Raw genomic sequence first — 25,838 nt, forward strand, 5'->3', positions numbered from 1 at the left:
ACACCAGGCTAAGGGGGAAAATGGCCTCCATGATGTCAGAGACAAACATGGCAGGCAGCCAGCCTTAGACCAAGCCAAAGGTAAAATGGCCACCATGATGGGCTTCTCCATCATGGCCGTTGGCCATTAAGAACAGGCTGTCAGGATGCTCGCTGCACCCCCCCCCCCCCCCCCCATGGTACTGTACATCACTCTGCACACAGCAGGACATACATCAAGCGGACTCCAATGCACCAGGACCCCCATCTGCACTGTACTCCACACTGCAGGATATACAACTAGCGGTCTCTGCTGCACCCTCTGCACTGGGACCTCCACCAGACCAAGGTACTGCACCCCATACTGCCAGGGCAGGACACACATCACCCCAAGGACTTTACAGAGGGGGTTTGGAGGGGGAGACATCTAGGGGTCTCCGCTGTGTCCACTGCCCTGGGACCCCCATCAGTCAGGGACATTAACAAGAGGGGGGAACTCAGCTTAACTGAGGGATTCTAGGATGGGATGAGGGGACCCGCGTCCACCCCAAACTGCACAAAGGGGGAGATGGAAGATTTTAATTACCACTCCATGGTGCAGGTGATGCTCCAGACACTTCTCGCCACCGAGCTGTCAGCCAAGGGGACGCTGCGACTTGGACCAGCGCTCGGTCATATGCGGCATTGAACTCGCAGGCCAGCCTCTGTCCGTGAGGCTATGTCATGACCGACCTAGTGCATAGCTGTGGTCTGCACGTGCTCATTGGCTGGACTGGGGAGACCACTGCATCTAGATTATCCAGTGTGTCGCCCAGCCCGGCAGTTGACTGTAATCTCCCAAGAGAAAAACAACAAAAAGATGCAAGAAAGGCGAAAAAAAAATTGCTAGGATCAAGAGATCCCTGCAGGGAGCCTAGGTCTTTACTTCTGACTAGACAGATTAAAACTGAATACCTAGAGCAGAGAGGGGGTTTTATATCAGGTGGGGACAGCCCATGGGCATAGCCAAATTTTTTGCTCTGCCTAGTACTACTCATGCAGAAGGTGATATAACCCTGTAGTAATGATTTATTATGGAGCCTGTGTCCGTCGATGAATGAAAGAGAAAAACTCAATTTTTGTAAAATATTACCTGTAAAATTCCTTTCTCTGAGTACTCCGACAGTCGTCGCCGCCTCTAAGTCATCACTATTGGGTATTGACTTCCGCTCCGCAGGAGTAGCTAGGCATAAGACTTAGTCAAAAAGAACAAAGGCATTTGCATATACACACCCATGGGGGCTGTCCCACTAGGTCAATACCCCCCTGCAGTAACCACTCCCAACTCAGTTTGGTAGCATAGCAGTAGGTAATAAGACAACAACCCCAAAAGAGGGGCGGGGGTGGCGACTGTCAGAGGACTCAGAGAAAGGAATTTTACAGGTAAGATTTCTTGCCACGAACCTTTCCACCTTGTGGTTCATTTGAGACGCGAACAGATCCAAGTCCGGGGATCCCCACTTCGCACACAGCATTTGGAAGACCTCCGGGTGTAGGGACCATTCCCCCGGGTCCAGGGTCTGGCGGCTCAGATAGTCGGCCTGCCAATTCTCCACACCCGGAATGTGAACTGCTGAAATCACCTGGCCATGAGTCTCGGCCCAGGACAAAATGTCGGTCACCTCCCGGGCCGCCTGGGCACTCCTGGTGCCCCCTTGGTGGTTGATGTAAGCCACCGCGGTAGTATTGTCCGTCTGTACCCAAACAGGACGGCCCCGAAGTCGGTCCGACCACCGGAAGAGACAGAGTTTTATCGCTCTCAATTCCAGCACATTGATCGGGAGGGAGGATTCCTCCTCCGACCAAGTGCCCTGGGCAGACATGTTGCCCAGGACTCCACCCCAGCCCGACAGGCTGGCATCCGTGGTAATCACCGTCCACAACAATGGATGGAAGGACTTGCCCTCCGACACCGTCGGGGACTGGAGCCACCACAGAAGAGCCAATCTGGTCTGACGACTCAATGAGACACTCCAGGGACTGAGGAAGTCTGTCCCACCTGGCCAGGATCTCCGCCTGGAGAGCCCGCGTGTGAAACTGAGCAAAGGGTATCGCCTCGAAGGCCGAAACCATCAACCCCAGGCCCCGCATACAGGTCCTGAGTGACGAGGATGGATTGTCCCTGAGGGACCTGATCTTGACCTGTAAGGTCCGGAGCTTGTCCTCCGGCAAGAACACCTTCGCCTGAGCAGAATCCAGAATCATTTCCAGATAGGGAAGGCGAACCGATGGAGACGGCGATTTCTGAACGTTGATTGTCCACCCGATCTCCTGTAGCGTCTGCACTGTGGTGGACAGATTGCGCAGTAGGTCCTGGCTGACACTCGATCTCAGAAGAAGATCGTCTAGGTACCCCAAGACTCCAATGTCCTGTGCCCTCAACAGGCCCAGAACCGGCGCCAGCACCTTGATAAAAACCCTTGGAGCCGAAGCGAGACCGAAAGGTAACGCCACAAACTGATAGTGGTCCTCTGCGATAGCAAACCGAAGATACCTCTGGTGACCCTCGAAAATGGGGATGTGCAGATACGCATCCTTCAGATCTATCGAGGCCAGGAATTCCCCTGGACTCAGGGAGGCCACCACCGAACGGAGAGACTCCATACGGAACTTCCGAACGCGCACAAAGCGGTTCAGCGCTTTCAGGTCCAGAATAGGACGTACTTTGCCCTCCTTCCTGGGCACAGTAAACAGATTTGAATAAAATCCTTGAAACCTGTCCCGATGAGGTACCGGGACAATCACCCCCTGAGCAAGAAGGTCCTGCACCGCTCGGTGCAGGTCCTGCAGACGCCCAGGAGGCAAATGAAGATTTGAGGCAAAAAAAATCTGTTCCCTGGCCGGGATAGGAATTCGATCTTGTACCCTGATGGAACGATTTCCTGAACCCACCTGTCCGAAATCTGGAGCAGCCAATTTTGGAGGAAACCGCGCAAACATCCCCCCACCCCGGAATTGGGTGAGGGCGCCCCTTCAGGCGGAGGCAGATTGAGCCGCCGTGCCGGCATTGCCTGACTTCTAATTGCCCGCCCAGGGCTTCTTCTGGCTACCCTGGCCCTTGAAGGGCTTGCCCTTCGATTGGTTTCGAAAGGCACGAAAGGACCCCTGAGTGGATCGAGACGCAGAACCCCACTCTCCACGAAAGGACTTGTTCTTCGGGTTCTGGGGCAGCAAAGTGCTCTTGCCCCCTGTGATGCCTTTTACCAGGGTATCCAACGCCTCGCCAAAAAGGCGAGAACCAGCATAGGGAAAATCAGCAACTGTTTTTCGCGAGGACTGGTCAGCCGACCAGCTCTTCAGCCAGATCAGTCGACGGTTAAGCACCGAGACACTAGATAGGCGTGCTACCAAAGGGGCCTCATTTAAGGCCGCATCACACAAATACATGATTCCTTGGTGAATTTGATCCACCATATCCAGCCGGGCAGGTGGAACAGCATCAGACACGAGGTTGCTCCTAACCACCTTAGTCCAATCAGCCACCGCCTGAGCCACCAACACGGATGCGAAAACGAGCCCGCCACCGTATAGGAATGGCGGGCTAGAGACTCCAACTGCCGATCCGTGGGATCCCGAAAAACCGGGGTATCCTCTGAAGGAACCAAGGTAGCCTTGTTCAATACGGCCACAGTGTGATCCACCTGTGGAGGCACACACCATCGTGATTCCGTAGCCGGCGCAAACGGATAAACCAATTTGAACCAACTAGGTACCAGGAATGGACGTTTTAAAGTGCGTCATAGTTCATTAACAGTGTAATGAAACTCAGCGGGACAGGGAAAGACCTGCGCCGACTTGCGGGTCCTGTGTGTCCCAAATGAGGACACAATGCCCGGAGGACTGGGCTCATCCTCCAAATGTAGTGTTTCCTTTACAGAAACAATCAATTCATCCATGGTCGCGCGCTCTTCAGACGACCCCGGGGATGAAGTATCAACCCCCTCCACCTCCCCCTCAGACCCCAGCAGGTCTAAGAATGAGCGGGACCCTGAAAAGGGCACGCTCGCCGCAGCAGCCATATCACCATCTGAATCAGAGGAGAGAGACAATCTGGGCCTCTTCCTAGCAGCACGTTCAGCCATCAGCACCTCCATATTGGACACCAAGGTCGCCACTACAGCGGCCAAATCAGGTTTCAGAGGGGCCACAGGAGAACCGGGGCCCCCCACCAGAGCTGGGGGGAATTTGCTGTCCTGAGAATCCATTGCCCAAGATGAAACATCAGTGCAATAAATTTGGTACTGCCCCTTTAAAACCGCTGCAGAGTGCGCAGCCCACCGCTACAGGTACAGTGACAAAAGACCCCCTAACAGGAAAAGAAAACTGAGCCAGAAATGACAATACAGAAGGGTGAGAGAGATAGTCTGCAGAGCCCCACAGAGTGTTACCACCGCTGTCGCTGCCTCAGAGGAAAAGGAAGTGAGGTCAGAAAAGGCTGAACTGTAAGCTGCAATGACTCAGGGAAAATGGCTGCCCATAGGACTGAATGGAAGGCTCCGGCAAAATGGCCGCCGAACATGCGGTCGGAACGATCGTTCTGCCACCACAAGATGGCGCCGGATGGCGCCAAAACAGCATGTAGTAATGCCCATAGTGAAGCCAAACATGCTTGCCCATACCTAAAATGGCGGACTGCGCGGTTTTACCTCGCTGCGGCCGCCACACACACCGAAGTGACACAGGGGAAGGGGGCCCCCAAAAACACACAGCACCGCAGCGCATGTACACACAGGGAGCCACACAGGCACAGATATGGGGAACACACAGCAACACAGGACTGCCACCCCAGACAGAGGTCCCACACAGAAGTACTTACCTGTACCAGACGGCGTGGGGAGCCTCTCAGAACGGAAAGCCGCTGTCCTCATCTGACAGGGAATGCCGTTAGCCAGGGACATTACACTGCAGCATCGCAGATGTGTCCAGAGAGGTAGCCACCTCACTGCTGCATCCCTGCTGCAAGCAGGGATGGGTCATTCATAATGCCAGGACGAACCACGGCTGAACGCTCGATGGCGGGCTGGGGGTCCATCTGACCCTCTGCCCTGGAGAACCAGGGCGGTCAGTCCGAATCCCAGCACCGCATGAATCCATCTTCTTCCGAAGAGTCGACTAAAACTAAGCTGACAAAATAAACAGCTAGTAAAGTAAGAAAAAACTGACATTTTCAAAGAAAAAAGATTAGATAGGCTGAGACTGTAGCCCCAGCACAGGGAAGCCTAACTACTCCTGACGCTAGGCAGAAAGAAACTGAGTTGGGAGTGGTCACTGCAGGGGGGTATTGACCTAGTGGGACAGCCCCCATGAGTGTGTAAATGCAAATGCCTTTGTTCTTTTTGACTAAGTCTTATGCCTAGCTACTCCTGCGGAGCGGAAGTCAATACCCAATAGTGATGACTTCGAGGCGGGGGCGACTGTTGGAGGACGTAAGAGAAAGAAAATTTTCCTCATTCAACAGTTTCCTTACCTAATCAAAAGAAGGGCAACCACACTAAAATAAATGTATTTCATCCAGCACACTACTTTCTCTTCCTCCTCCTCCTCAGGGGGTAATAAAAAAAAAAAAAAAAAAACAAGCGGAGCGCCTCTAAGTGCAATACGTTTAATGGAAGTAAAACATACAACAGGTGGTAACTCACTAGATGTGGATGAAGTAAAGGCACAAAAACAAACGTCCTGGGGTCAGGCTGTCCATGTAGCTAATGCCGAGAGAAAGGATGTTAAGAAGATCTGATCCGGTAGATGAAGCAGCGGGGAGATGCCGGCTCTGTCTTCCCCGGGACCGGACTCTCAAGGCAGGCGGGGACTCAGCTTCAGCCGTAGGACGTAAGCACGGTCAGGGGTGCACACGACGCGTTTCAGAGCGTGCGCCAAGCTCGTGGAGAGCGTGCGCGCTCTTTTTTCAAGTGTAGATCTACACTTGAAAAAGAGCGCGCACGCTCTCCACGAGCTTGGCGCACGCTCTGAAACGCGTCGTGTGCACCCCTGACCGTGCTTACGTCCTACGGCTGAAGCTGAGTCCCCGCCTGCCTTGAGAGTCCGGTCCCGGGGAAGACAGAGCCGGCATCTCCCCGCTGCTTCATCTACCAGATCAGATCTTCTTAACATCCTTTCTCTCGGCATTAGCTACATGGACAGCCTGACCCCAGGACGTTTGTTTTTGTGCCTTTACTTCATCCACATCTAGTGAGTTACCACCTGTTGTATGTTTTACTTCCATTAAACGTATTGCACTTAGAGGCGCTCCGCTTGTTTTTTTTTTGTTTCATCCGTTTGACAGATTGACTTCCTGTGCAGCAGAGCTGGCCCTTCGTGCAGACCTTCATCTCATTTCCTCATTACATGGACTTTACCCCAGCCTATTGCCATATAGGTATCTGTGTTATATATTGTCTTCTGTTTTTATTCATTTCATGATTTTGCCTGCACACTAGCTGTTTCCCAGTGCTTCAGAGCGCCAGCTTCTTTGTTTATTTCTTCCTCAGGGGGTAATGGAAAGATCATAGACCACACCAGGACTTCTGATTGCCGCTACCTTTATTGCTATTCATCTCTTTCAGGCTTTCTGCAAGGAGAAGCAGCTGCACTTAACCTTGCACTGGGCTTATGTTAGGTGGTTAACCTATTTTTTAACTGAACATGATTTTGGACATTTGTTTAGGAAATGCATAAAAACCTTTAAATCCTTTTAAATTGATAAGTCAATTTCTTCCCTCCTTCTTGCACATCTGCCTGCATTTTTAAAATATGTGCACACATGACTTCCACAGTCCTTTCTTTTTCTATGTAGTACTAGTATGTGGACAAGTTTGGCTGATGCATACATTACATACGTAAGCCACCACCATTGGACTACATAATCCAACAAGCAATGTGGTCTCTTTGGTGCTGGGGGCAGAATTATGCAATGTTTATGGTCCCAATTCCTACACAAGCCAACTAGAAAAGACACAGTACTGCTAACCTCTCTTAGCATCAAATAGAGACTGGTAGCTATGGTTTGGATTGGGCCTTATTACATTGGTTTAATGGACCAGCTCACCACTAATTGTAATATCCATCCATACTGAACAGCAGCAGTTTGGAGGCACAACATGCAGTCCAGGCAGTGGTATTTATAATTGAGCTCGGAAAAAGAGGTTGGGTAATGCTGGGCGTCAATCAACCAGGAAATAGGGAAGCAGCTTACAAATTACTAGGATAGATTGTGCAAAAGAGAGGAGTGGAGAAAGTGAGTAATACATTGCATGCTGGAAACAAACACTGCTCATACAAAGACATAAGCGTAACCTGCCAGTTCACAGGATAGTGTCATACACACATAGAGCAGACCTTTAGCCATAATAACTTAATAAACAAACATGTTTTTTTTAGCAAGGAACATACATTCACATTATTAATTATGCTACCAAAATTAGTGTGTGCTGTAAATTGCCTCCGGCATTGCTCCGGGTTTCTTTTTGCTGGAGGCTGCCATTTTCCTGAAGCCTTGGGCCCCCGAGCAGCAGTAAATCTTTAGGCTGTCAGAAGATTGGCCTCTACAAATTTGGCATAGTGCCTAAAAATAGAGAGCAACTGAACATGTGCAGAGCAGTATAGGCACTTATTTTTAATGTTTTACATAGCTACACCTGCAAAAGGGGCCAGCCTAAAGCCATCTAGCAGGACTTAAATTTTCTGACTAATGTCCCACTTTAAGTGGGTGATAGACGTAGGTTTCAAGCTGCCTTCTACTTGTGTGGCTATATCTTGTAATAATCCCAAAAATCAGAGCTTTGGGGATCACAGCATCCATAGAAAAAGAAGGGAGAGAAAACCCTATTAGCCCGTTTATCTGCCATAACATTGACTGTACTTTAATTTAAAAAAAATATATAAAACCATAGTAATCGTGAGCAGACAAAATGAACCAGTTGTGGAAAAAATTAAGCAACTCATCCTCATGTAAAATGTACAAAGATCAAAAATGTTTATTGGTGGAAACATAAAAACAAGGTATACAATATTATATACTCAACATATTTAAAACAATAATGCAATATGATATATACACTTTTAAATAGCTTAAAACCAAGTCAGATCCTCATTTAGACAGCTACCATTTTAAAGTATTTTTTTTTTTTTTCAGGATCTCCAATTTTTGTTTTTAGAAACATAAACGGGATAAGAGGTAATAAGAAAAGAGATAGGCAAAAAAAAAAAAGATGTAACAAAAAGTTTGATCAATGTGTACACAGGTCAGCAAGTGATTCATTCTCTAAAGAATTTCTAGTATCTCTTAAAGAACGAATGCCTGCTCCTGGAATTTTAGTAGATTATGAAATCTTGACACAGGACATAAAGTGAGTGGCTTTTATTACATAGTTAATAGTTCCCCCGTGTAGAAACTGTAAGTGACTGGTATAATTTAGTGATGTAGGCATAAATGATTAGAAAAAAAGGGTGTGAACCTCAAGGAAGATAAAAGTGAACAAAACAAAACTCTGAAATTATGGGTAAGACAACATTAACACTACCTGTTTTTTTTTTTTTTCTAATATGGGGAATAAATCTTAAAGCCAAAGAGCTTTACAAACAGCTTCCTGGCACTGAGTATTAAGAAGTTAAAAGGGCAAAAAGTTCAGTAACTCATAACCAACAGCCAGCAATTATCTTCCATTGCTTTGACTGGTTGGTGAGGGTTTTTATATACCAGTAACTTTTTGTGTAGGCTTGGTTCACACTGCCACAATTTGGGATCCGACTTGTGAGACCCCGAGTCGGGTAACACGTGAAATCCCTTGTCGATGAGAGCCGTCTTAATTAGCACTACTGAAGTTGCTCTAACTTCAGAATCGGTTCCTGTACCCAAGGTGACTTCTACTCTCGTCTACTCTATAATTAAAGTAGTACTCACGTCTCCAGGAAGTCTCCTGGGAAAGTTGCGGAACTTTCAGGTCACGGCAGTGTAAACCCAGCCTGAGTGTCTGTTAACTTTATGGAAACTTCTAAAAAGATTTAAAATCACAGTAACAACTTCTCTCGTTAGGAGCTAAACTATGTCCCTATACATATAATCCTGAGGCAGTATGCAATGGCCAAAATGCAGTCATAAAAAATATCAAGTATTCCACAATATATAGCTAAAAGCATAAAACAATGCATTCAAAAACTTTAGTGCAAAAGGCTGTGTTATAAAAAAAAAAAAAAAAAAATGGCACAAAAGTAATTTGCATTTTTTTTTTTTTTTTTTCTCAAGAATAAGTGGATAGTTCAGAAAAACCAAACACACCAATTTAATAAAAAAAAAAAAAAAAAAAAAGAAAGCGTTCATTGAACACTGCTCATAAACCTTCACTGGCTATACCGGTACAGAAATATTGCACAGAAATGTACCTAACAGAATAAACTGTTATAACATTTTCAGTCCACCAAAACCCCATATTTCTTTTTAATGTGGACCTTCATGAAAATTGGATTTACTATAGCCCTGCACCAGATGTGGACCTTCATGAAAATTGGATTTACTATAGCCCTGCACCAGATGTGGACCTTCATGAAAATTGGATTTACTATAGCCCTGCACCAGATGTGGACCTTCATGAAAATTGGATTTACTATAGCCCTGCACCAGATGTGGACCTTCATGAAAATTGGATTTACTATAGCCCTGCACCAGTTGTAAAAAAAAAAAAAAGGGGGACAAATAATGGCCAAAAATGCAGCATTTTGATAACAATAAACTTATTAATACCAAATTGCTGGATTTTGTGCTCCCAGCTATCTCCACGTGCAGTGGTGAGGTGCAGTGATATTACCAATGCCTTCATGAAGTGTCTGAGGCAAGTATATTTTTCTTTTTTTCTTAAATTGCTGTATTTTTGCAACGGTCGATGTACCTTTTCTTCTTATACAGGTGGTGCAGGTCTGTCATCTAAATAGAACTTCCATTTTCATGGAAAATCTGCTTTAAGTTCTATTGCCTGGATCACCTGTTTAATCCTGTAAAAAAAAAAAAGTCTCAAAGCACTGATGCAGCTAGAGGGGAGTTAAGATGACTACATTCTTTGTAATAAAATTTAAGCTGAAAATCAAAAGAGTAGAATATTCAGGTGCCAAACTCCCAACACTTAAGACCATATTCACCTGGCAAACCTGCTGGCATCTACTCAAAACTTTGTTATCAGCTTAAGCGGGTCTGATCGTTTTAAGAATTCTATAAGGCCTTTTTGAACAGGTATCGTAATTAGGTAGCATTAAAGGGTGTTTATCCTGCCCTAAGTTTAAGATGGTAATGTATTTTTTTTTCCGAGCTGGTTAAGTCACAAGAATAAAACATAGAAAATCTACACCTACAAAGAGTATTATCAAGTTAGGTCTACCTAAAGTTAATGTTGACATGAGAAAGTTTTTCAAGATAAAATAGGCAGGGCTGCATATACAGACAAATACATATTGCATGCATCTATCCCTTTGTTAGTTCACAAACAAGAATTCAGAAAATGTATTATTTGCCTATACACTAAAATGTCAGTTGTAGATTATCCATAAGCAAAGGTAATACAATTATGTTAATCATAAACAGGTTAATAATTGAATAGACTGATATAAGTAAAGAATTCGGACATATTGCACAAAACGTGTTGCACCAGATTAACTGTTAGCTAATAACAATACCTGGAAAATGAAAAAAACAAAAAGGCTTGCGGCCTTTTATTTTAGCAAAGTGAAAAATCCTGTTTTGATTCCATTTATAAGAGTGAGCTATTAACATCCCTTTTGTATTCCTTCACAGTACATAAAACCTTCATTCTTAATCATTTTGTGCTTTTTGTCTTTTAAAAAGTGCTAATAGGTGCTCTTTCACCAGATGGGAATTATAGAGAAATAAATTGCCTTTATTAATTGTTGAATATTTGCCACCAAAAGAAGTTGGAGCAATTTAAAGGTTTTACTCCATTTATATTTCAACATGTTAAAAAGGAGCTCCAGTCATATTTGTGTTTTTTAATAAACTGTAGCTGCTGACTTTGAATAAACAGACACTCGCCTGTCCCTGCGATGTGCTCACCCCAGCTGTTCCATCCGTCCGTCTTCTGTCCCTGGCGCCGGCATCTCAACTTTGGGCACCTGGCTGCGACAGCTGGCAGCTTCCCACCCGGTTGCCTGCTGTGCTGTGCATTGTGAATGGTTCTGCAGTCTTTTGGGACTGGTGACGTGTTCCAGAAAACTGCGGGGAGGGAGGGGGTAGGATAACTTCCCCTTGGATCACCTAGGCTAGTGGACCTCAACTCCAGTCCTCGGGGCCCACAAACAGGCCAGGTTTGCAAGATAACTGAAATACATCACAGGTGATCTCATTTGCTGCTCAGTGATTGCAGTATTCTAGTCTGCATCTCCCCAAGGTAATACTTAAAATCTGGCCTGTTAGTGGGCCCTGAGGACCGGAGTTGAGGACCACTGTCCTAGACAATACAAAATGAAAGAGGTGGCAGGTACCAGTCTCAACCCACTTTCTCCCCCCCCCCCCCCCCACCCCTCAAAAAAAGTGCCATTTCTTGAAGAGGTAAGGGAGGAGGGGGTGGCCTTAAATGGAACTGCCCTTTTGGGTGGAGCTCGGCTTTAACTAAACAAGCAAAAAGAAAAACAAGGGCCACATATGCGGAGACCAAGGCAAAACTTAGTCCCTAATACTTGTAAGAACCAATAAGAACATTTTGCCCATGGGACTAGGACTTTGATGAGTTGTGCCGAGATTGATAAGATGTTTAAAAAACTGTACAATATGTATTTCATATTACAGTTAAAATCAAACAAATTTGACGTTCTATATGTCCTGATAAAAAAAAGGTATCACAATATACATACATTCCTGGCAGATATAGCTAGATAGTTAGATACAAAAAGTTCCAAGAGCACTTCAATTGGTGCATCCTTTGAGCTGTGGTCTCTAGAGCAGTGTTTCTCAACCAGGGTTCTGTGGAACCCTAGGGTTCCTCCAAAGGTTGCTAGGGGTTCCTTGAGCAATGGGCAGTTTCTGCCTCTCAGATAAGTTCCCCCTGACACCAATGATCTTTTTAGCTATCTAGAAGAAGGTAATTCTTCCCAATGTCCACAAGTGTAAGGAGCATTCACTCCACTGACCATCACACTAATGTATCATGAGTTGTAAATATATTTTTAGCAGGAGTTCCCTTAGACCTGAAAATTATTTCAAGGGTTCCTCTGTGTTGAAAGGGTTGAGAAAGGCTGCTCTAGAGACTACAGCTCAAAGAATGCACCAATTTAAGTGCTCTTACAATATGGTGTGTATGTATATGTATTATATATATATATATATATATATATAATCTCCACCTATATCTACCAGAAGTATATGTATATTGGGATATGTTTTTTATTGGGACATATACAATGTCGAACTTGTTTGATTTTATCTGTAATATGAAATGCATTTTGTACTGTTTTTTTAACATATTGTTATCAATCTTATTTGGCACAACTCATCAAAGTCCCACGGGCAAAATTTTATTTTTGGTTCTTAAGTGAACAAGCGATGTTCAACAGTATACCGAATTATTACTTATCCTAGTTGTGTCTTTCCTAGGTTTTATGGGTTTCTTTTAGGTTATTGCTTTGGCAATCCATATACATTAAAAGAAAGCCTGCCATATATTTAACACAAATAAACCGGGCAGCAAAACAGCAGTCAGGGGCAGTAAGGCGAGGGATATCTAGGAATGGAGCAACCAACGTGAATTTAAACAATCTGCATAGTTCGTTTTCTATGGAAGGCATGCCACACTGCCTGAAAAACACCAATTGTATAATCTAGATACAGTATGTAGTTAATAAACTAATGGCAAGATGATGGTAGGTGGCAGGCACAGCAATCAAGATAATTAAGATAACTGCATATTAACAGCAAGAAAATATTTAGTTGGTAATATTTTTCTATAGCTGCATTTTCTTTGCCAATTTCTTTTGGTGGGCTGTCAAACTAATTTCCTTCATTTCCAAACTGGCTATATATTTCTTACATTCATATATAATTATATAAAGTTGGCTGGAATACTCAATATCATATACAGCTGATCTTCACAATGTTTAACACTTTATGTAACCGTTTTAGCTTTGATTTATTAAATGACCTCTGTATCAAACCTTCAGACATATCCACATTCTACGGATCATTTATCAGTATACAAGTTTAAAAATTGGTGGCAAAATAGGGGACTGCTTGAGGAATATCTCTGGATGCAAAGTTGACCAGCATAATTCTGCTGCTCCTGGTCAGCTCAGATCTACAGCAGTCATCGGGGTTGTGGGCAAAATCAGGTGCAGCTCTGCATAGAAACCAATTAGCTTCCAGGTTTTTTGTCAAATCTTAATGACTAAAGTTGAAGTTAGAAGCTGATTGGCACAGGTGCACCAGCTTTTTCCCTCTCCAGTTTTAGTAAATCAACCCTATAGCATTATGTCTACATTTTAATCCTACTTTTCAGTCTTTTTGTATCACTTTCCAATGTCCTTCTTCACAGCCATTCTAAACCTTTTTCAAGTATTCCCCCTTTAGGGAATCTTTTCTATAACCTCTTTTCTCCTCCTTCACTTACACAAACCTTCTACAACCTTTCACAAACATACAAATACTTCTTCTTTGAACAGAGAACACTTAATCAAAGCAGTCTTTTTTTTTTCCTTTTTTTGTTTAATTACATGCTCAATCTTCTTTTAAACTACCCATTTTTGGAGGAAACAGGCAAACTGGAGGTGCAAGTCCACCAATAATAGCGGGAAGACTCTGGTTCCTTCTTAGACCACCCAAAAGACTACTGCTTGTTGCAACAAACATAGCAGACTCTTGTCGCTTTAACCCATTGTTCAGTGCTGTGGTCTGCATTTGGTCCGTCTGCCCAACTACTCTTGCGAATCCTAACCGCTTCAATCGATCCACCAAATTCATCTTCAGCTGCCCCAAATCAGCTTGGCTTTGTGTGGGCTTTAAGCCATACATTTCTTGAAGAAAACTCTCCGCTGGTCTTGACACTGCCAGGAAGCTTTCTGATGGATTTGGTCTTGGTTCAAATGGGAGGGGAGAAACACAGGGAGACAGTGTCGGAGAATTGGGGGGTGTGGAGGGAAGAAGTAAATTTTGTGGACGTAATGGCTTCTCTGGATCCTTATTGCTGTTCACCTTGGCAGAAATCCCTTGTTCTTGAAGAAGTTTGGTTAAATTACCTGTACTGTTTAACTTGGAATCTAATCCCTTGCTAAAATATTCCCCAACACTCAGCCGACAAGACACAGCTGGAGAATTCCCCAATGTGCTGGTGGAAGAAGTACTGCCACTTCCAGAAGATGACATAGTGTACATAGAACTGAAAGAAACATAAAAATGAACCATGTTAAAACACAAACTTAACACATTAGGCTGTATAAGTTAAAACAGTAGTTTTGTTTTTGTTACGGTAAGTAATATGCATTTCATAGAGTTTATTAAAGCGGATCTTTACTGCATCTGAGTACCACAAACCAAAAATGCTATTTAATCCATTTTTATTATTCAAAGCAAACTCCCCTATCCATCCATGTCTCTATGCTTTATTATGGTGAGAAATCCCTTTAAACACTCCCTTGCATTTCTGGCCGTGGCTTTCTTTAGTAAGGGCAAAAAATTCATGCAGCATTTACTTCCTGCCCTTAGCTCAAGTATACATGCAGGAGAGTGTGCTTAGCTGAGAAAACACCTCCTCCTCTCCTGAAGACTCCTGGGATATATGACATCATTTGCCTAGGCAGGAAACCAGGAAGTAACAGAAGAAATGTAAAAAAAAAGTCTAAAAAACAGTCTATATACGGTATACTTTTCAATCTATTTACAAATGATAGCAGCATGAGGATTAAAAATTATAAATGTTGATTGGTAGAGCGAAGCTCCACTTTAAAGGACATAGGGTTGGACCTGCTGTCTACAGAAGATTGGGCACTAGCAAACAAAGCTGTAAGTCAGCCTTTCCCACTCCCATGAGGGCCCTTTCACTTGGGCGGACAAATCTGGTCTGCCTGTCAGTTTTTCAGGCAGACCCGATTGGACCCTCCAGTCTCCTCTATGTAGTGGAGGGTGTCAACATAAATGTGTCCGTTTACACCTGCCGAAATCCAAACCAATCCAATCCTCTATACAAATGGATAGAGATCTGTTCCCCATCTGTCTGGCAGATTGGATAGCAGTTGGGTGCAAACGGACAGGCTGTCCGTTTATTTCCGAATTCCCATAGAGGAGAGCAGGCTGTGTCTGCTCTGCATAAGCGGAGCAGACACAGACCAGCCATCCATCTACTTAGATTCCCCACTGAGTAGGTGGACTCACACGGAGTCCACCCCATGTGTAAGGGGCCCAAAGCTTTATCTAACTGAGGGACAGGCAACAAAGCAACAGTGTACAGGTTACTTGCAGCTTAAATGACTTCCTAAAGAATCTTAAGTCCAAAGCCAGCATCACAAGAGGCCTGAACATTTACCTGGTAGAATTTAGCAAACGTAAATATATTACATTAAAGATTTCGTGCCAAGATGTAAGATTTAACAAGCAAAAACTGCTCAGTGCCCTAAAGTGCTTAAGTAATAACAACCTTGTTAATTAAATTATAAAAAATGAGCAAGGTTTGCAATCCAGTGATGTTTCCACTACTGCATAAATTTTCTGGGGACAGGGCTACTTGAGGTATGAATACTGTTTTGCCATACGGCAAGTCTCTGCATGGGAGCTGCTGTCACACACTATAGGGAGGGTAGGGTTGTGGGTGTGTCAGCTTGTGATGACCAACGCTGACTAGGAAACCGCAGAATCTATGTGCTTCTTCACAAAACATGGTAAAGTTTGGTGTCTGAAATAATTATTGGATACTAAAACAATACCCGTCACATAAGAAAGATATTCCAAACCAGTATTCTAGTTCATCTGACATTCCTCTTGCAAAAGCATGTTTTTATTCATTAAAAGATTTAAGATCCCTCCTATAAGCAGGTATTCTAACTTTGGAAACTGCTCTCACAGCCTAAACGATTGTTCTGTGGAGCCATGACCTTGGCTGTAAGCATTAGTGCCTGTACACACTAGAATGCAGTGTGGGAAAATTCCAATCGCGCTGCCCTTGTGATCCGCTGCGGGGGTCAGTGCAAACCTAACGGCACCCTAAACACAGGTCGCAATTGCAGTGCATTTGCCAGCACGGTATCGCGTGGTACAAAAAGCACCATACAATGCAGTTGCCGTGCGTTTTAAAAAGTAGTGCATGCATGATTACAGCCCGTTAAAAACTAATGGTGCTGAAATCGCATTGTACAGAACTGCATGTGAATCGCACAGTATCCTGTGCAATTCACATGCAATTCCTAGTGTCAATGGGCCCTGACTGTTGAACTTACTGCATTAAAAGACTTTAACAATTGTTTGGTAAGCTTACCTGGGAGTAACCTGAGTGATGTCAGAGGGATGTAGGATTCGGCAAGTAGTGAAGGTAAATGTTGAGTTTGTGCTGCCCAGGCACTTGCCAGGGTTTGTTGCTGCAATGCAAATAATCAGAAAAGACAAGTTATTTGTACAGTATGTAGCCACATAATGCAGAATACACATAACTATGAAAACACTGTTAAAAAAAACCAAGCCAACGCCTTAAGATACAGAGAGCTATAATTGTTTTATAACATGTTTTGCAAAATCGGAAAGGTTTATAGTCTACTGATGGAAATGTGCCACAGACTACAGTGTACAGAGGTGAAGAAAGGTGCAATGTGCACACCTACCAAAACAAACACAAAATGACAAATTTAAGATATTTCTGTAGAAGTAAACAAAATCTGTAGTGGAATGTTTTATGAAAATAGTTTAGAGTCGGCAATAATTTTCAAACTTTTAAGATAGTAACTGCTCTCAGGCCTCAAGGAATAAATGGGTCTTGGGCTCAATTTGCAGGCAGTTCTTTCCCACTGAGGAGGACTGCAAAGGCTCTAAGTAGTGAGTGGGTAAAACAAAAAGGTATAGCAGGATGGCTATCGATAGCTTGTTGTGATAGCACGGGAGACTTCGGCCGGCAGCCGAGAGTAGCTGAATGGATTTGGAGGTTGCCGACAATGCTCAGAGGTACCCAGGGGAGCACAGGAGAGAGGTGGCAAGTCGAAAGGAGAGCAGAGAGATTCGCCAAGGGCTCTGAGTCAAAGAGGACCTGATGCACAGAGGTGTCTGCATATATGGGAGCAGCTCCAGCTAAAAAAAGGAACCCCAAAAGCTGCACCAATAGAGTCCTCCCGGACTTCCCCCCGGCTTAAAACAACTTCACAGGAAGATTGATCTCCCATCGCCCGTTAACCTGATAAAATATCGCAGTTCCCCTTTACAAACCCCAGCCCAGAAACGGCGAGTGGTGAGTGTTTTTTTTTTCTATTTGCTGAATCTCTTGAACTTGTGGACTGCTCAGACTACTTATAGTTTTATGTTGGCTGTGTTCACACAAGACACTGGTGGAAGACATTAGTATATTTTTTTTGCCACACAGGGTTTCAGAGGAAACAACATAGGGGGCTACGATTAAGGGGGACAGACAATAGGATCCACAAACATGAGAGGGAAAACAGCAAGAGGAGGGGCCGGTGGCAAAATCTCCTAAGGTTAGTTAGCTCAAGCCCAAGAACAATAAAAAAAAGTACATGACCCAAGAAGGAGCCCTAGACAAGCAGGTAGTTAAAAGACAACAAGGAACCCGTGTAAAACAGGCAGATCTTAAAACACAAAATTGGGAAAAATAGAAGATTATTAAGTACAAATACTCTTAGTCAAGAGTGGAACAGGACCTTTAAAGTGACTCTGAGACTGATTATATGGCAGGACAAAATACGAATGCCCAATTACGTACAAAAGCAGAAATGGCGGCTATATTCGCAACACTGAAAAAGTCCTTAAAAACATAGTGACCTGGGCCACTTACTGTTACGAGTAAATAAATGAACTAAAAGGAGAAATGAAAGCCTTAAAAATTGAACAAAGCATATAAACTAGAAGATTAAGAAAATCGGAACAGAAGGAAGAACGGAAGGAATACGTGGCCTACCAGAACCGATACATGGAGAGGAGCTAACTGACACAATGAGGAACATTTTTAACCCAATATTAGGCAGAGGAGAAGCAGAACAAATGAAAATAGAAAGGGTACACAGGATTAGAAGATAAAAAGGCACCCCTGCAGAGGCTCCAAGAAATGTAATCATAAGACTTCAGAGCTATGAAGAAAAAGCCCAAATTTGGAAAAATGTCTGAAAGGGAAGAAACCAATAAAATATGAATGTTTTACTCTCCAGATCTTTGCGGACCTGTCACAGGAAACATTAAGAAGGAGACTATTGAAACTGCTCTTGAAGCCGATACAAAACCAGGATATTTGCTACAATTGGGGTTTCCCAGCATGTCTGGTAGGCCGGAAAGGATGACGTACGGCAAAATTGAGATTTCCAGTAGAATTGCAAGGCTTTTGTAAAAAATTGGAAATCCCCAAACATAATACGTTGGTCTGCAGATAGCATAGAAGAAGAAAACCAGGAAGAAGAGTAGTGGCAACCAGCCTCTAGGAAGAGAAACTGAATTTTGAACTTGAACAGACGATTAGGAAACAAAAAATGCTAGGATTTTGCTGGGCGGGGGGGACCAAACAGGGTTTATACTAGGGAGGGAAAGATAATGGGATAAGAACATTATTAATGCTGTAAAAAGAGAGAAGCAGAAAATCCCCAGCCTTATTTTGATCGATAGATGCCGAAAAAGCATTCGACTGGGGATTTATGCTAGATACTATAGAAAATTTAGGAGTAGGTCCAAAAATTATCCAATGGATCAAAAATTGATATAACCACCCTATAGCATTGGTTAAGGTTAATGGAGTATGTCATCATACTTTGAGGTGTTCAATGAAACAAGACAAGGATGCCTGCTCTCGCCCCTCCTGTATGTACTTTCATTAGAGCCTTTGTTGGCGACTATACAGAAAAATCTGGATACTGGAGGGGTGAAAATGGGAGAAGAGGAACATAAGGTGGCAGCATACACAGATGACATCCTGTTTTACATTTCAAACCCCAGAACAACACTGCCAAACCTAGTAAAAGAGCTGAAAAAATATGGGGAAATATCGAACTTGAAAATGAACCCGACTAAATCAGAAATTCTGAATGTAGGCCTAAATAAAAAAGGAGGAACGGGCTTTACAAAATGAGTTTCCATTTACATGGAGGAAAAATGAAATGAAATATCTTGGAATAAAAAAGGCAACATCCATGGGGAAAATTACAAGCTAATTATGTACCACTCCTTAAGCAGGCCATACACAATGCGAATTTCGTCCGAAAATCGTATTTGCCAGTGAATTCGAACGATTTTCGTATCGTCAGTGTGGTATGTGCAACATGCGATTTTCGTACGACAGCAAAAATTCACATATCCAACATGTTGGGTTTTTCTGAGAAAATTGTCCAAATTTCGTATCATTAATGGTTGAGTCGTGCGATTCCACAGAACAGCACACAACTGCGCATGATTCAGAAAAGATCGATCCGGAAGGAAAATAAAAAAATAACACGAACGAGTTTTCGTCAGAAAAAACGTAATACATCACATATTATAGGTTACAGCAAACTCTGCTGAGAGGCTGTGACGAATGGTTGTTCTGTTCGCAAATGCCGCGACCCGATTTTTAACTGTAGGGGGGAGTGCCCAGTGGAGGTGTGCTTAAAAGGTCAAGACAACATTGCATCACTTCCTATACTGGCACAAGAAACTAGTGTTTGGTCGTACGATTTTCAGATCACATTGATGGTACACTCGATGATGTACACGAGTGCCGCTTGCGTTTATCGCACGATAAATCGTACGAAATTCGAAACGTCTATGGCCTGCTTTAATGCGATTAAAACCGAAATTAGGAAAATATCAACACTCCCACTTTCCTGGATGGGCAGGATTAATATGGTAAAAATGAGAATTCCCCCAAAAATCCTTTGTAAATTTCAAATGATTCCAATAGCATTACCTCGAGATTTAATTTATAAATAAGCAAAATAGGAGCACAACGCGCCACTAATTGCACTAACAGGGACAAATGTTTTTTCTACCAGGCCTAAGGGATTTATTTGGAAACTGGTCAGGAAACACACAATTAAAGAACATAGTAAGGGAAGGAAAAATACGATCATTTCAGGAATTAAAGTACAGAGGTGGACTGACAAAGTTAGGCGAATGGAGTTATTTTCAATTAAAACACTTTGTGCCAACACTACCACAACCAATTAGGTCAGAGGAGAATTTAAACCCAATTGAACGACCATTTAATGCACAAAAAATGACAAAACGTGGAATACCTCAAATATATAGAATACTCACGGAAATGGGAGGACTGGAAATCCCCACATACATCAAGAAATGGGAAGAGGAGTTGGGCCTTAAGATAGGCGAGCAACAAGTAGCAAATGTGCTGAGATAGGCACATGGGTATACTACTGATATACATACAATATAAATGAATTACAAAAGCCTAGCAAGGTGGTATAGAACACCACAGAAAGCACAAAAATACCAACAAAGCACCTCCGCCCTATGTGGGAGAGGATGTAATCAGAAAAGTACCATGGCACATATGTGGATAAAAATTAAGGAATACTGGCAGGAGATACAATATTATATTAGGGAGATTACTGGAGAAGAGATACCAAACAGCCCATGGACAGGTTTGTTTCACAATGCAAAAAGTACATCAAAACAATAAAGGAGACTTTGGTTCTACATTTGATAAATGCAGCGAAAGGAACAATCCCAAAAAATGGTTAGACCTGGGTAAACCCTCCTTAACAGAGTGTTATGAAAGAATAAAATACATATATAAAATGGAATATCTGTGTAGTAGAGAAGAGGGTAAAGTTGAAACATTTAATATATGGGAAAGATTGATAGAGTTCAAAAACACTACGAAATATTCAGAGAAATGGATAGAGTAAGAGGGAGGAGGAGGGCAGGAGGAGACGTGGATGATGGGGGAAGTGGCACATGGGAGGAATGAGGTAAAAAAAAGGAGATGGGAAGGGTAGGGATGGGGAAAGGGGAAGTATTGTGTATGCATTGAATTTTATAATTTGATAAACCGGATGTTTTCCCTTTGCATATGTAAAAAAAAAAAAAAAAAAAAAAAAACTTAATAAAAAAAAAAAAAAGGTTGTTGTGGTGGCAGGACATGCTAGAATGTCCAAAAGGTACACTATTAAGCACTAACCAGAACTTGGTGCTGATGACACAGAAATGGGTGGCAGGAAAATGCTTAAGGTGGGTTGTGGTACTTCTTCCTTTCTTTCCTGCACTTTAAAAGTTATCCCTTCTTCATCTTCATCCTCCTCCTTTTCATCCTCTTCTAAGTCACATAAGCGGTATTCGGCATCTTCAGGAAGAGGCTTAAATCCTTTGGTCATTACACCAGGACGGGGATCCAGAATGGTACCCAGGTTTGGCTGAGCTAGCTGTTGCCACTGGTGGAGAGTTTGGGAACCTGCACAAATATTTAAAAAAGGGGCTTACATACTGATTAAACCAGAAACAATTCAGAAGGTCAATCATGATGTAAGGAAAACAAAAACTCATATGCAGGGATATCATCAATATTTTCATACAGAAAGGGCCAAGCTTTGGGAACATAATAGAATATGCTCATAATATAGCCATGGCTTTTCAAAAAACAATAAAAAATAAAAAACCCTGTAAGATAATGGCATAATGTGCTAGTATGCATCGCATACTAGCACATTATGAAATAATTACCTTAGAACACTGGTTCTCAATGCCAGTCCTCAGGACCCACTAACAGGCCAGATTTTAGGTATTACCTTGAGGCGATGCAGACTAGAGTACTGCAATTACTGAACAGCAAATGATATCATCTGTGATGTATTTCAGTTATCTTGCAAAACCTGGACTGTTAGTGGGTCCTGAGATCGGAGTTGAGAACCACTGCCTTAGAACAAAGTCCTCCAGCGGTGAGCTGTTACAACTGGCCGGGCTTTCATCTTCCCCCGGTCTTCCTTCCAGGTTCATGGGCTATGGTCTTTTAGATTTTAATGTTTTTATTAATTTTCAAGGAAAGATCACAAAGGTACAATCAGTCCATGACCATGGAACAGAATAACAAAAGGAACTATTCAAAACAGTTGACATGGAAGTTAAAATAGTTGAACAGCAGCATAATTATCAGCAAAAACTGTTGCTCCCCATGCCAACTAAACCTGCGCCGGCCGGCCCGGGCCCCTCCAGCGCACCCCATGGGAACTTACTGCGCCCGAGGGGGGAGAGTGGCCCCCGACCCCCCCAACCTATTACACCATGACTAACCGGGGAGACGTCCACCATCTGCAATTCCACAGGGATGCCACCTGTATGCCTGGCAGAGGAAGAGGCCACAGTAAATAAAAACTGAAGACCAACTGTAGTCCGTTAACACCCGTGTCATTATGTCGAACAGTTAAAAATAAGAAAGGAAAGAGAGAGAAGGAGATAGAGAGATAGGGGAGAGACAAGAAGAGGATGAAAGATGGGTGGAAGAACAGTAGGAAGTAGGTAGTAGAAAGGAAGTAGTGGCGGTAAGAAAGTGCCAGCGTCCAGGTTCACAACCCCGGGGTTTACACACCGGTTATGCGGTTTTGGCAGGTGAAGGGTCCTCCTCAACTTAAGGGGCTCTGGTCTTTTAAATGGCTGACCTGCAATGATGTCAACCCCGCCCATGCGCACGGGAGTCACGGTTTACAGCACAGAGCTTGGAAGGGACAGCACGGTATGCCGTCCCTTCAGAGCGCATGCGCCGGTGACGTCGCCGGCTGCATCCAGCGTAAAAATCTCCTAAACACTGCAAGTTTAGGAGATATTCCCTTTACCCACAGGTAAGTCTTATTATAGGCTTACCTGTAGGAACAAGTTAAAATGTGGAGTTTGCTCTTTACTGCTTTAAGGCATTACAAAATGTGTTTCACGGAAGTCAAAAGTGCCTAAGAAAGAGTTGTATACACACCTTCCAGTGGCTTGACAATCTGTAGTTTCTCTGGCAGAAGGCTTCGCAGGGTACTAGAGGTAGCTGAAGAGTCTGTGAAATCTGACAAGTGGGTTGACATGGACAGGATACTTCCATTGGGACTGCTACAGCCACTCTGGTCCTGTTCATCATCTAGATATTTCAACCTCCTTTCACATTCTTCTTTGAAAAACTGCTTCTCACTTAAATAGTTTTGTCTTCTAAGATGGAGCCTGTGCAATGCAGTTTCCAAGTTAGCATCTCCCACCTTTAAGTGTTCCCTGTAAAAGTAGAAAACAGATTTAAAAAAATATTTTGGTTCATAAAAAGTAGAGATTAAAGTGTTTGTAAACCTCAAACATGAAATATGAACAAATCATATCCCTCTATAGTGTGAGCTTGTCTCAATCCAGGGCATTAAGTGTGATTTCTGTCTGCTGCCTTGTTCTTCTATGATCAGCATGAATCACCTCTGACAAATTTTCCTGACACCAAGGAAAATAAAGTGACAGTGGAGAGAGCACCAGCCCACAGCCTATGATTTACAGCCTCAGCTCTGATCCTGAGTGCTGTGCGAATTGGGGCTGTGTCCCTTCCCCTCCAGTCAGCTTTCCTCACTGAGCTCTGTAGAAAGTATCTTCAGCTCCCCGCTTTCTAAGGCTACGTTCACATCTTGGCATTGCTATTACAGGTGTTTTTATGGGCGTTTTTTCAGGTGTTTTTATGGGCGTTTTTGCAGGCGTTTTTTGTGCAGGCGTTTTTAGATTGAATAGAGACCAATGGAAAACGCCTGTAATCTGCCCAAAAAAGAAGCTCATGTACTTTTTTGAGCATTGCGCGTTTTGCTCATGGCTTCAAAACGCTCAGATGTGAACAGGGGCCATTGAAATGAATAGGATTTGTCTTGTTGGGCGTTTTGAGAGCTGATCCTAGAGCAGAAAAATGCCCCCAAAATGCCTACATGCGAACAGAGCCTAAAAGCTATGAGAGCTGCATAAATTCTGCACTTTGGATGACCGTAGAGAAGAGAAAACTGCAGATAAACAGGTACAACTTATGTAGTAGGATTTGTTTCATCTCTATGAATAACCTGAGGCCAGTCACTTTACTGGGTATATGTAAGGGTTTACAACCACTTTAAAGTTAAATTCAAACTTCTCAAGATAAAGGAAAAATAGTGTGCATTTTCGGTGATTACATATTTCAAGTTATTTGCACCATGTTTTTAACCACCTTACTACCAAGCACGTTACCAGGCAATTTTTTAGATTTCAGTTCTGTAATACTTTGACTGATTATTACTTGCTTATGCAACATCAAACACAAAAAAAAGTTTTTATAATTTTTATGTTGAAACGATTTTATTCATTAATGGAATAATAGAGAACATAAACGTAAAGGTGCAAGTCAAGTTCCAGTGAATGTACAAATATGCATAGAGATAAAAGTGAAAAAGTGATATAATGCCAGACCTCACAATAATTGTACTAACAATAAAGGTCACTATGACATGTTAAGGTTAGCAGAGCATCAGTATACAAAGTTAGCACTTTATCCATCTAGTGGTTTAATGTTAGAGATCGCTATGAAAATGGTGCAAACATACACTGGTGCCACAGCCCATAAAAGAACGAGAACAGTACATATCAGAGCACCAATTTTCAAGAAACTGGGGGGAGAGAAAGAGAAGAAGATGAGGAGCAAGGAATGATGATGGGGCAGAGAAAGATGATACCAATATCTAGGAGGCCCCAGGAGGCGCAGTTACAAAGGTTTTTATCATTTTTAAACAGCTAGTGATAACCACAGATCCGTTGCTTTGATTGTTTTTACTTTAAAAGGAGAAAAAAGACTGAAATGTTGGAGCAAAAAAAAAAAACAACCTTTTACCCTCCCTTACTGTTTTTAAAAACTGATGACCCACCCAGAAAGCCTGGATAATCTGAATTGTTCTGTGGACATTTATAAATGGCTGAAAAGGAGAGGACTCTTTCAGGAGAAAGTCATCTAGATAACCTGTGACCTGGATGACCTAAGTTCTAAGAAGGGCAGGGAGAGGTGCTGGGACGCTTGTAAATACCCTCAGAGCAGAGGATGGGCCAATGGTCTGCCACTGCAAAGCAGAGAAAGCGCTAATGAGGTGGATAAATGGGAAAATCCAGATCGGCATCTTGAATGTGTAAAGAAGCCAGGTATTCACCATGTCTCAGAGAGGCAATAACCAACTAGTGGATTTAATGCAAAGTTTTGAAACTTAAGGGCATCTGTTGAGAGATTTTAGGTCGAGAACAAAACGAATGCCGCCTTTGGATTTTGATACTATGAACAGGTTGAACAGAAACCTTTGAACCTGTCTTGTGGGGGTACTGGCACAACCACTACCTGAGATAACAGATGGTTCAGGGCAAGCTGCAAATCTGACTATTCTTGGGCTGTTTTTGGTTGATTTAGGATAAGAAAGTGGTGACAGGGTACAGTTTTAAACTCTATGTTGTACCCCTTTAAAACCACTGGTTGAACCCACAGGTCTGAGATGTCTGGGACCCAGAAAGAGCCAAACTGTAACAGACACCCCCCCCCTACTCTAAGAATTGAGGGCACCCCTTCGTTGGGAAGAGGGCTTTGGGGTAGACTTGTTGGGCTTTGAGGGCCAACTCTTGAGCCAAAAGGAAGGGCTAAACTTATGCTTTGAAGCTGAAGCCTGGATATTGGGTGGTTAGGTGACCTGCGTTTTGAGGGGGTACAGACTCCT

General features: G+C 43.3%; 1 protein-coding gene across 3 annotated transcripts in view; it reads right to left on the reverse strand.

Annotated features, from left to right (window-relative positions):
- Positions 1 to 13,481: 13,481 nt before the first annotated feature.
- Positions 13,482 to 25,838, reverse strand: part of TRAK2 (trafficking kinesin protein 2) — a 95,601-nt gene continuing 83,244 nt past the window's right edge. For all 3 annotated transcript variants that reach the window (XM_082261309.1, XM_082261308.1, XM_082261310.1), the window contains 4 exons: positions 23,087 to 23,367; positions 21,308 to 21,577; positions 16,466 to 16,565; positions 13,482 to 14,377 (listed from right to left, as the gene is read on the reverse strand). In XM_082261309.1, coding sequence (XP_082117435.1) covers positions 13,720 to 14,377; positions 16,466 to 16,565; positions 21,308 to 21,577; positions 23,087 to 23,367 — 1,309 coding nt within the window. In that variant the 3' untranslated portion in view covers positions 13,482 to 13,719. The remainder of the gene's footprint in view (positions 14,378 to 16,465; positions 16,566 to 21,307; positions 21,578 to 23,086; positions 23,368 to 25,838) is intronic.

Source organism: Pelophylax lessonae, assembly GCF_965119305.1.
Source record: "Pelophylax lessonae genome assembly, chromosome: 6".
Lineage (NCBI taxonomy): Eukaryota > Metazoa > Chordata > Amphibia > Anura > Ranidae > Pelophylax > Pelophylax lessonae.